Source organism: Micromys minutus (genome assembly GCF_963924665.1).
Source record: "Micromys minutus genome assembly, chromosome: X".
In the NCBI taxonomy this organism is placed as follows: Eukaryota; Metazoa; Chordata; class Mammalia; order Rodentia; family Muridae; genus Micromys; species Micromys minutus.
Genome location: NC_137970.1, coordinates 19,490,345 through 19,502,699, shown reverse-complemented (window position 1 = coordinate 19,502,699; position 12,355 = coordinate 19,490,345). Strand labels below are relative to the sequence as shown.

At 48.0% G+C, this 12,355-nt stretch overlaps 1 protein-coding gene across 6 annotated transcripts in view; it reads right to left on the bottom strand.

Moving 5' to 3' along the window:
• The window catches only part of IQSEC2 (IQ motif and Sec7 domain ArfGEF 2), an 80,821-nt gene extending 70,723 nt beyond the window's left edge, over positions 1-10,098 (bottom strand). For all 6 annotated transcript variants that reach the window (XM_080909514.1, XM_080909508.1, XM_080909509.1 and 3 more), the window contains exon 1: positions 9,181-10,098. In XM_080909514.1, the coding sequence (XP_080765640.1) occupies positions 9,181-9,887 (707 nt within the window). In that variant the 5' untranslated portion in view covers positions 9,888-10,098. The remainder of the gene's footprint in view (positions 1-9,180) is intronic.
• Positions 10,099-12,355: the final 2,257 nt, after the last annotated feature.

Below are 12,355 nucleotides of genomic sequence, written 5' to 3'. Positions count from 1 at the left end.
TGAAACTCACTTTGGCTGTTCTGGAACTGGAGATTCATCTACCTCTGCCTCTCGAGTACTGAGACTTATTATATAATATTCACACATATATTTTTGTCCTTTGCTCATATTTGTCCCCCCAATGCACTCTTTTACTTTTCTCTCCTCCCTTCACAGGTCCCTTTCTTCCCCGAAAATAGTTCCATTTTGGCTTTCATATCATTGTGTATGCACTTGTTCATGTGTATGGGGGCATGCCTGAGGCTGATGTTGAGTGTCTTCCAAAACAGCTCTTCACCTTATCCTTGAGACAGGGTCTCTCACAGAACTTGAAACTGACTGGTAAGACTGACTAGCTGACAAGATTCATGAATCCTCCTGTCTCCACCTCCCCAGCGCTGCTGGGGTGAGAGAGGTACACCAAAGCATCCAGCTTTTTAGTGGATGCTGGGAATTCTATCTCAGGTACTCACAATTGCACAACAAACATTTTATCCACTATGTCATCTCCCTAGTCCACGTAGATCTATATGTGTATATCTATACCTATATCTCTTTATATATAGATAGATATTAATGTAGATTCTGCATATGACAAAAACATACAAAATTGCCTTTCTGAGTCTGGCTTATTTTGCTTAGCATGATTTCCAGTTTTATTCATTTTTTTTTTCTTACAAATAGCACTATTTAATTCTTCTTAGGGGCAAGTACAAGTACACTGTTTATATATACACATTTTCTTGATTCATCTGTTAATAGGCATCTGCACTGCTTCTTTTTTTTTTAAACCCTTCCTCCAAAATTTTAATATAAAAATAGACTTAATAACAAAACTAACCAAAAAAGTTAGGATAGGATACCATATACTCCCCAAAAGAAAAACCCACCAAAAGGACCATTTAATTCCTTATTTCTATTCCCCAAACATGAAAAGTAATCTGCACTGCTTCTATATCTTGGCTTTTGTGAATAGGAGAGCAGATCTTACAGTCTGCCATCTAGGCTGTTATATGACTTCTTCATTAGATGTTTTCAAATCTATCTTATGGCCTGCACTTCTAGGGAGATTGCTCCAGAATGTGACTCTCAATACACGGTGCAATGGACACCTCTCTCCCTAGCTTAAAACCCTAAAGTTCTTATGTCCTCGTGATTTAGGCTTTCTTCACCCTGAACCCAGAACTGTGAGTGCAAATACATCAAAGTCCATCTGTTAAGGCTACATGGTTCAGCATTCACTAGACACACCAATATTCACTGCATTAACCTCTCTCTTAGAATTGTAGGGAGTGCTTACATGGCCTCTTCCTCCTTCCCTCAATAGCACAAAACTTTACAAAGCTATCATTAGTAGTAGTGTTTATCAATGAACAAACACATACTATGTGCTGATATTGGCCTATGTCATACTCAATTTTCATAAGCACGGGGTTACTCAAGAAATGGCTAACACAACAGTTGTGTGAGGTGCCAGTTACGCACATCACATCATATATAACAACAATTTTTTTCAATGCTGGGAATAAACTGAGCTCCACCCTAAAGAAAAAAAAAATAACTAATTTAGTCACAATTCTTCCTCATAGATAACGTTTATAATTCTTCAGGGAATACAACAGAAAATGAACATAGTAAGCAAGGACAGTAATTCTCTAATGACAGTAATTTTAACATGGTTATGTAGAAGAAAACATTGACTTGGGTAGAGTTTTAAAAGAAAATGGCCCCCACAGACCCACAGTGAGTGGCACTATTATGAGTATGTGGCTTTGTTGAAGAAGGTATGTCACTAGGGGATAGGTTTTGAGGTTTCAGAAGCTCAAGTTCTTTCTGCTGCCTTCAGGTAAAAATGTAGAACTCTTGGCTCCTCCGGTACCAAGTCTACCTGAATGATGCCATGCTTCCTTTTTTTTTTTTTTTTTTTTTTTTTTGGATATTCTCTGCATTTACATTTCAGATGTTATCCCTTTCCACCAATCCCATCCCTCTCCCCTTCCCAGTACCTCCATGAAGGTGCTCCCTCTCCCAACCACCCTTTCCCACCTCAGCACCTTGGCGGTCTCCTACACTGAGAAAACAAGCCTTCACTAGACCAAAGACCTCTCTTCCCATTGATGCTAGACAATGCTATCCTCGGCTACATATGCACCTGGGACGCCACGCTTCCTATCTTGACAATAATGGACTAACCTGAAACTGTAAGCCAGCCCCAATTAAATGCTCTCCTTATTAGAGTTGCTGTGGTCATGGTGTCTCTTCACAGCAAAAGAAACCCTAAGACAATTGGATTCAAATGAGTGTAATACATTGTATCCTGAGATCCAGTAGGAAATCATAAAACCTTAGGATATGCAGTGATCCTAACCTTTTAAGAAAGCACAAGAATCATACAACTGCACTCTTATTTTCATGTGCCAAGTAAAAATAAATGAAACCTATAGTCGAAAAAAATAATCACATAATGCCACATAAATGCATCTTGTACGAGTGGAGGTTATATCCCCAGTGATGGTGATGATTAATTTACAGCTAAAGCATGAGAGGAACAATCCCAATCAGTCTTATAACTGGCTAGCCATCTTTGTTTTGGCTAAGATATGATGGGACTGTTTTCATGTTGTTTGTCACACTTCGCCTCTAGGGGGCAGGGAAGTATCATCTATTCTTGTCTAGCCTTAGCTGTTTTCCATTCTAATCAGAACCTTGATGAGTATAAGGAGCAGGCAGGAAACTTTCAGAAACACGGGATTAGGGGGTGGGGGGTGTTTTAGCATGAATCATACATATTAGAAAATGCAGTTTTATCCCCATGTCCTGCTGGGAAGAAAAAAAAAAACAGTTCCTGCAAGTGAAATGATGCTTAGAGTCTCACACAAAGCCAGGAGATTGTACTTCCTTTAGATTCTCCCAGGTAGTACTCAGAGTTCCCAGGTCCCAAGGAGCTTCAGCTACTAAGTATCTGAGATGGGTTTCCTCTGTATGTGTTTTCAAGAGTCAGAAAAAATTGGACACTTGGTGAGAGAGTAGAGACCAGGAGGAAACTAGACTACTTGGCAAACCATCTTTCTCGAAACAGATCCTCACCAAGGAGGAAATAAGTCACATACTCACTCTTCTTCCCTGTGACACTGGTTCCAAGGAACCAAAAAGGCCGAGTCTATTCCCACCCCAAGATGCTGTGCCTGGCCTGGGGTATATTCTCAATAAAGGCTGAATGGATATAAAGGGGAAAGAAATGGGAAAGTGTATAAATGAACAACTTGTCATCAGACTTGGGCGAACTGCACACAGGTCCTGTACAGGATGGCCTGGTCCCCTCAGGAGAGAGGATTTTGCTCCAAGGGTCAAGATGTGGCATGACATGGACACAGCATGCCAGGGAGATAGAACAGTGAGCAGTGGCCTGTATGTCTCTAAAAGTCTCACCCAATTCTGCGTCTGTCACTGTATGAGCTGGGAGACCACTGGGCAGGAAAGTCATAAGCCAAATGCCTCAAGGGAGCAAGTGGAAAGGTCAAGAGAGTTTTGAAGTTGACATTTCTCTCAGAAGGAGTCCAAAATTAAGAGAAACGGAGATACTGGGCCATTAGCTTGCCACAACTTAGGCATCCATATGTCTAGAGCTATGTATGTGTCATGCAAAGTACTTCCAAGTTCTCCACCCCTTTGTCATGCCCCCAGCACCAAGCACAGAATCCTATATAAGTTGTACTCAATACATGTCAGTTAGGTCCTTTTAGAGCAGTGGTTCCCGATCATCCTAATGCTGTGACCCTTTAATATAGCTCCTCATGTTGTGGAGACCCCACAACTATAAAATTATTTTGTTGCTACTTCATAACTGTAATTTTGCCACGGTTATGAATTATAATGTAAATATATGATATGCAGAATAGCAGATATGCAACCCCCCAAAAAGTTGCAACCCACAGATTGAGAACCACTGTTTTAGAAGTTAGTCGGAGGCACAAGATGTGAACAACTACGACGATGCTGTAAAAAGCTAGACCTGGGGCTAGAGAGATGGTTCAGTGGCTCATAGCATTGCTTGCTCTTACAGAGGACTCAGGTTCAGGTTTAATTCCCAGTACCCACAATCTGTAACTGTAGGGGATCTGATCCCTACACATAAAATAAAAATAAAGGTTAAAAAAGAGAAGAAAAAAGGCTAACCTGCTCACTGCAAATGTCAAGGATAAACTGAGCATTAAGAAGGACCAACGAGGGCTTAGGAGATGGCTCAGTAATTAAGAGCATTTGTCTATCTTTTAGAAGACTCAGGTTTGATTCCCAGCAACTCACATGGCAGCTCATAGCTTCAGTTCCAGGGAATCTAGCGCCCTCTTTTGGCCTCCATGGGCATACATGTGGTGCACATACATACAAGTAGGCAAAAAGAGCCATACACATAAAATCAAATTTTAAAAACATCAATTCAACCTTAAAACTTCGACCAAAGAAGAGAGAACAGCATTAGTCAAATCACAGAGGCCTGGGTGGGCTGATAAGGGCAGTATAAGGCCAGGCTAACTCAAGGGACTCACAAAAATGAGAGAAGAAGGGGAATCTGTGGACAAAACCAGAAAGACAATGAAAACTCAGGAGCCAGACTGCAGACATGGCTTGGCTCCAGCTAACCAAAGGCTTAACAGAAGGACACTGTGGCAAAAATCAGGAGGTAATTGTAAGAGGGAACCTCTGTCGGAGGAAAGCCGGAGTCTTGTCTCTAAACCCCACCTATGGCAGGGAACAGTGTATTGAAGGATTGAGAGCCATACAATTCTAGGTCTCATCAGTAGTTTACTTTACTGCTCCTCTCTGATTCTCCATTTCCTAACCTGGCAAGGGGTCTGAGAAGATGAGATAAGAAATGGGGCTGCTTGATGGGTAAGAATGTCAAGAATGCTACAGACTTTGGAGCCCAGCATGCTGGGTTCCTAACTCTTCCGCAGTCCTGCCACATATTCAATTAGGGACCTTAGTTGTGTTACCTGACGTTTCTAGGCCTCAGTTTCTTCATCTGTAAAATGGAGTTAATAACAATCTTCCAGGAAGGGGTGCATATGAAGACGGCACGAACAACTACATGGGAAGCACTCAGAATGAAGTGTCCAGCACACGGTAAATGCAGTAGAAAAAAACTGTCAGCTATTATTACGTAAAGCTGCATTGGATAGTGCCTACCACACAGAAAGCCGAGACTCACAATGAATAGGACCTCTTCCCCATGCTCCATGCTTTTACTCTGGCCCCAGAAAATTCAGAGGCCATAGTAGGTAGGGGGTGGACAGAGAAAGAACAGGCAGCGGACATCAATTGGACACCAAGGGACTGTGTACACTTCTTCAAAGCACCTTGCTCTACTGCCCAGATCCTCAAACAGTGGCCTTGCTCACTTTGGTCCCTCTAGTCCCTATCCTAAGGAACCCCACCCTTTCTGTTCACTTTGTCCTCTGTACTGGATCTGTGGCCTGACTAAGCCTGCAGCCCTGTCTTCCTGGCTGGTGGGAAGAGGGCTCTGCAAGTGCCAAGAGCATGGTGTTTGCTCAGCCTGCTCGGTGAACACGGCCAAGAAATATTTGTGGATGACAACAATCCCATTCTTGCCCAGATCTAGACAGAGAAAGCAAGACTCCCAATTCTCCTTAACCTTAACATGATCATTTTCTCCCATACCAGCACAATGCTCGAAACACAACATGGTGGAGGGGACAATAGTTTCCCTCCTGAGAGGAGAGACACTCTAGAAAAAGAATCCAGCATGTCAAAGGAGCCAGACTCCACCCCCCCCCACACACACACTCCAGAGCCTCTCCCAACAAATTGTCACTTGTTCATTTTCTCAGTGGCCTGGGCTCCTCCTATGGGGAGCATTCTGACACCCCATCACACACAGATGATGATGGTTCAGCAGTGGAGTGTAGACCATGTATCACCCTGGGTGTCAAGAACACCACGCTGGCATTCTCTAGGTTCAGTATCTAAATTCGAGCCAGCTTGCATGGGGGGGGGGAGCAGAGGAGAGACAGTTGCCACCATACTGGCTTCAGCCCACCACTGCATACTGCAGAGACAGAGCTAGGCCCTTGCAGAAAATGTAGGACCAGAGCTCCTCAACAAGGAGCACTCAGCAGTGGGTCCTACCCTCTAGAAATCATTCTAGATGCTAGAACTGTAGTGTGTGTGTGTGGGGGGGGGAAGACCAAGCTTAACACCAGAAAAAAAAATCTTTTTAAATCACTGCAGGAGGTGAGGTGACAGCTCCACATAAAAAGATCGGAGCCTTAGTCAGGATCAACAGCTAGTAAGCAAATAACTAAATCCTCATGTACCAGTGACAGGAAGGAGGTAGGGACGCATGTTGCTTTCTGTCACACTAGGAAGACCACACCCAGAGCCTGGCAGCAGAGATTCTGGCATCCTGGAACCTGTTCAGAAGAGCAGTAGGGAAGGATGTGGGGAGTCCTGGGTAAATGATCTGGCCATGGATGGGGTGATGCCCAAAGCAAAAACAGGCCGAGTTCACTGGAATGGGAGCTCGTTGTGTTAGCAGCGTGACCTCTGATGGACAGCACTTCTCAGAGCCCTGGGCTTCTTATGTTCTGACATGATGGTAGTGACAGATGCACACAGGGCTGTTGGGAGAACTGAGTCTGAGGCAGTACAGGCTCCCAACAAGCTGCATCTTGACCCAGGCCCCTGTCTTCCTAGTCTGTCCACCAGAGGGAGCCTGGGGCTCAACAGAGCCCAGCCTGTACCAGCTCTGCCTGTCCTCCCCCAATGCTGCAGCCTCAGCTGCTGAACTCCCACCCTGCCTGCCCGCGCTTCCAACAGCAGCCTTCTCACCCACTCCTTACAAACCCAGAACAGGCCTAGCAGGGGAGTCGCTTGCAGCAGCACTGGTTACAGCAATGGCTACAGGTTCTCCTGACACCCCGCAAGGAGGAAGGTGGGAAAGAGGAAGATAACCATCTTTTCTCCCCATCAACTCCTCCACTCATTCCAGACCCATCTCTTCTAGTTCAAAACCTAGAGATACCTAAGGCTCTTTTGGCTTCTCCCAGTTCAGTACCTCAGCAGGTCCGGAGGCCAAGACTCCTATGGGGTAGTTAGCTGTAGGGAACAAATCACATGCCTTTAAGACAGGCAGACTTAGATTCTAGTCCCAGCTCCACCAGCAACTAGTAGCATAACCTTCAATAAGGCCTCCTCATCTGCAGCCTCAGTTTCTCACTCTCTAAAATGGAGTTGCTGATGCTCACTGAGTGGGCTTGGCTGTGAAGTCCAAAGGAAGCAATCACAGATAGGCAAACAGTTAATAATGTGGTTGAGAGAAATCCAAAGTGATAGTAGGAAATGTGATGCAAGGGATTCCAACAAGCAACCTGGAAAGTGTACAAAAAGAAGGAAGGAGTCAGAAGCAGGCCCGCAAGGATGGCAGAAGGGCAAATGGGCTTCCAGCCAGCCAAGAAATTCAGACCTATGTCTGCGGGGTGGAGAATCTGAGAGCAATGGAATTCTGAAACCGAGAAACATTCAGGTCTTTTCACTGGGCTTAATGCCCAAATCGGGTGCTATATGCTTCCTCCAGCTCTCTCAGACCCCCCTTTAGGCTTCAACTGCACCAGTCGGGCCAGCCACCACCCCCGTCCCTTGAGGCAATGGACTGCATCACAACTGGCTAGGTTGAAAAGTTCTCCTGATTTGATCTCAGAGGTTTCCTCTGTTCCTGGATCTGCTCCCTGGAGCCATACATATTGAGGCTCCATCACAGGCCTGACCCCTCTAGAGAAGTCTGCAACCAGGCTCAGGGACCACAATGCCTCATCCAGTCTTTCTCTGTCCCCCATTCTGGGGCTGTCCCTCAACCCCAACACTCAGCTAAGGGTGCACTGCAGTGGAGCCCAGCCAAGCCCTCAAGCTGCAGCTGCTGCTCCTGGGGCCCAGCCATCTCAACCCAGCACCCCAGCCTGCTGCCTCACCATGGGGGAGTTGCAGAGAGCTGTCTCCCGGCAGATTTCCTGAGGCAGAAGGCTTCCCCACCCCCAGCCCAGCCTCCAAGAGACACTCCACTAGTTGTGGCACATGGTAGGACCAGCTGAGCAGTGAGAGGAGGGGGAACCCTGTCCATTTGCTAAAGGACTTCAGACTTGTTCTTTGGTGTGGCTGGGTTAGGAACATACCCATTAAATTTCAGTTTTGCAGTCCTTGCCTTTAAAAGAAACATAGGGGAAATGATGGGCTGACAGTCAAGGTCACAAAGCCAATCTGCAACAGAGCTAGAAGGGGAACCCAGCTCCTATCTCCCAGTCCAGTGTTCTTTTCAGTATAGCAGCAAAGCAAGAGGAGGGAGGGCCTTTAGGGCATCCCCGAGAGCCTTCGTGCCCTTGACTCACAGCCTAATACATTTATCCCAATCAGCACACAATGAGATCTACATGGGAAAAGTAGACCCTGGCCATGTCCCATCAACTCAGAAAATATGCATAACCTGTCTCAAACACATGTACAGACCCCAGCACAGGAACTGAAGCTGATCCAACAGATGGGAAATCTATAGACTTCCCTTCCCGGTAGGGCTCTTTAAATGGGTGTTGTTTTTCTTGAAGGGTGGAGACCAGCTGGACTTTGAGAAACTAACCAAGGGCCTAGCCTCCATCTTTGCTCCCCCATCTTTGCCACCATCACCCCCCCTCCCCATGCCAAGACGTGCTGCAGTTCCCCTTAGAGGGATGTCTAAGCAGCCAGAAACCATTCTGGTCCCCACCTGCCTCGAGACAAGATCACCCCCACCAAAAAAAAAAAAAAAAAAAAAAAAAAAAGGTGTGTAGGAGTGTTTCTCTCTTTGGGGGTTTTGAGTTGATACCACCTCTGTCTAAAAATTACTTAATCCGTCCTCTGGAAAGGATACAGCTAGGGGCTGAAGAAGTGGAGGGAGGTAGTGAGGATTGCTTTCGTCTCTAACTGGCCTTGGTTCTACGGGGAACAGAAGAAGCCTGCACTCATCTGACCAAACCTATGTGTGGTGGCTAGGGAAAGCATGTCAGCTGGCTGAGGAGAACCTTCTCCCGATTGGGACAGGCGAAGCAGGAAATGGGATTAGGCATGGGCTTCATATACTTTATCTGCCAGCTAAGTTGGAGAGGGATCTAGAGGGGAAGGGATGGGTGGGGTAGGGGCTGCAAACACATTCCTTACTTTCTCTGGAGGGTTGTAGCCGGGCTGGTGCTGGTACTGGTGCTGTGACCTCCGCCAGCGCCAGGGCTGGAGCTTCTGGATGCGCCACGGCTCAACTGGCCCCGCTCCCGCGGTGGTCGCTGCCCCACGCCCACCGCCGCGGAATAGCCGGCTTCCTTCTCGCGGCCCGGGTGCGCTGGCCCAGCCTCCCTCCCACCACGCTCGCGACCCAGGGCTGGGTTCTCATGGTGCAGGTGGCACTGGGCCACGTCGCGCTCGCGGGCTGTGTAACCGGTAGTGTCCTGGAGCTGATAGGAGGCTTCTCGCTCCTTATCCCGGTATATAGCTTCCCGGTTCTGGTAAGCGCCATCCCGGTTCGGGTAGCCTACGTCCCGGGACGCCTGGTGGAACTGGCTCTCCCGCAGCTCGCGGTGGTGGAACTGGGTCTCCCGCAGGTTCTGGTACTGGCTCTCGCGGCCAGGACTATCCCGCGCGCCAAGGGGGTCCCGGTGCAGTTCCCCACGGTGCAGCTGGCTCTCCTCCCGCAGGTCGCGGTTCTCCTGAGTGAGCTGGTCCAACTGGCCCTCCAGCTCTTCTATGCGCCGCCGCTGGGTCTCCAACAGCTGCTGCTGACTCTCGATGATGTTGTTCAGCTCCAGCAGGTACTCCACCGCCCGGTTGGGGCTCTCAGATCCCGGGCCACCCGGGGGACCGGACCCCGCCTCCATCCTGGCGGCCCAGGGACAGGGGAATGGGCAGGAGAGCCCAGTCCCCGCTCGCTCACGGCGCCACCCTCCCCCGGGCCCAGCCGGGGGAGGGGGCCGGCGGGACGCGAGGGCGCGCACCGGGCTCGGGGGCCCGGGGGCCCTAGGGGGCCCGGGAGACAGCGCTGGGGCCGGCGGCACGGGGCGCAGGAGCTGAGGCTACCGCCGCCGCCGCCGCCGCCGCCACCGCCAGGGCTCGGAAGGACGCGGCCCACGGCGCTCCGCCCGCTGCGGAGTCACTGCGCAGCGCGGCCGCGCGGGACCGCCCCGGCCGCCGGCCCGCCCCCCGCCCCTGCCCCCACCCAGCTCTCCCGACCCGCCCCCGCGCGCCCCACCTGCAGTCGCCACCAGCACCCTAGCTGGACCAGCCTCAAGGCACTGGCACCTCAGCTGGATGCCAGCCTTGGCTCAGCCTGCAGGAGAATCTCCATTCCAGCCGTCCTGGGATCTTCACCTAACAACCTAATGAAGTCCTCCAACCTATTCTAACATGCACTGGTCCAACAGGCCCAAGACCGAAGCCGTCAAAACACTTAGCCCAGACTGTCTCCAGACTCAGCCAAGTCAGACTTCCAACCCCTTAAGTCTGCCAACCCCACTCAATATCCCAATCCCTATCCCAGCTGGCTTCTTGTTTCAGATTATGTCCTTCCAGCTTCATGACAATCTCTTGATTTTTCATTACAACTAGTCAGTCTTTAGACCATGACTCCATCTCTATACTTAAGTGTTTCTCTAGCCTGGCGATGCTCCAGCCCACCCAGTCTGTAGTTCTCTATCCCAGGCAGTCTCTGGAATTGGACTCCCACACAGGCCCTCCCCTACCACCCCACACACATGTAACTCTACAGGCATTTACCTCCAGCCAGCCTCTAAATTCTCCACCCAAACCAGTGCTCAGATTCCCAATCCTATCTGATCCCAGGATTCCCTATATTACCTAGTTACCGGGTCTTTTGACCAAGACCTTTTTGACGAGCGTCTTTTGATCATTGATGATCAATTCCAACAAGATCCAGGACTCCCCATTAGAGTCAGATCCAGGAGATCCAATGTTCATATGTAGCACACACACACACACATACATACACAATAATGATAGTAATAGTAATATTGATAATAAAATAAATCTTTACAAACTGAGTGATGCTTTTCCATTAACTTTTATCTTCTGCCCATGGAAGAACATTCATTCTGGGGCTGGAGAGATGGTTCAGAGGTTAAGAGCACTGACTGCTCTTCCAGAGGACCTGGGGTCAATTTCTAGCAACCACATGACAACTCAAACTGTAACTCCAGTTGGAGAAGGATTTTAAACACTCTTCTGGCCTCCAAGGGTGCCAGACACTCATGTGGTACACAGACATAAATACAGGCAAAACCCGCATACGCATGAAGGAGAGGGAAGGAGAAAAGGAAGAAGAGGAAGAGGAGGAAGAGAAGGAAGGGGACAACAACGACGAGGAGAAAGCCTTAAGTCAAGTGCCTTTTTCTGAGTCCATCCCTGATTTTCCCAGTGATGAATGTTTTGTGCTTCTGCAAAGATCCTGAAGAGACTGGACAGAAACAGCAGACTGAAAGGTGATGAGAAGGCTGTGACTAACCAAGGAGAAAGCTCAAGAACAATGGAACAGCCAGCTTCCTGACATGGGGTGCGGTCCAGAATGACTAGAAGGCACGGATAATCTGTTCAGAAGTTCTCTAGTGTGCACAGCTAGCCACTGAGTACTGGACTTCATTTAGCTCTCACTGCTTAGGACTGCCTTGATAAAAACAGCTACAGAGTCAATGTTCTTTATATATGTGAGTACACTGAAGCTGTCCTCAGACACACCAGAAGAGGGCATCAGATCTTATTACAGATGGTTGTGAGCCACCATGTGGCTGCTGGGAATTGACCTCAGGACCTCTGGAAGAGAAGACAGTGCTCTTAACCTCTGAGCGGTCTCTCCAGCCCCAGAATGAATGTTCTTCCATGGGTAGAAGATAAAAGTTAATGGAAAAGCATCACTCAGTTTGTAAAGATTTTATTATCAATATTACTATTATTATCATTATTGTGTATGTATGTGTGTGTGTGCTACATATGAACATTGGATCTCCTGGAGCTGGGTTACAGGTAGCTGTGAGCCACCTGATGTGGGTGCTGGAAACTGAGCTTGGGTCCTCTGGAAGAGCAGGAAGTGCTCTTAATCGCTGAGTTCCTAAACATCAGTTTCTTAAACATACACAATAAGATACCACATCTTCTATAATGGCAAAATTCAAAGGGATTTACAATTTAAAAAATGTTAGCACAAGTGTGGAGGTATTAGAACTCTAATTGATTGCCCACAGGAATGTAATATGGCGCTGTTTCTTTGTAAAGCAGTCTGCCTATTCCTTAAAAGGTTAAAAAAAAGAGAGCCAACAATTCTACTTCTGGGTATCCA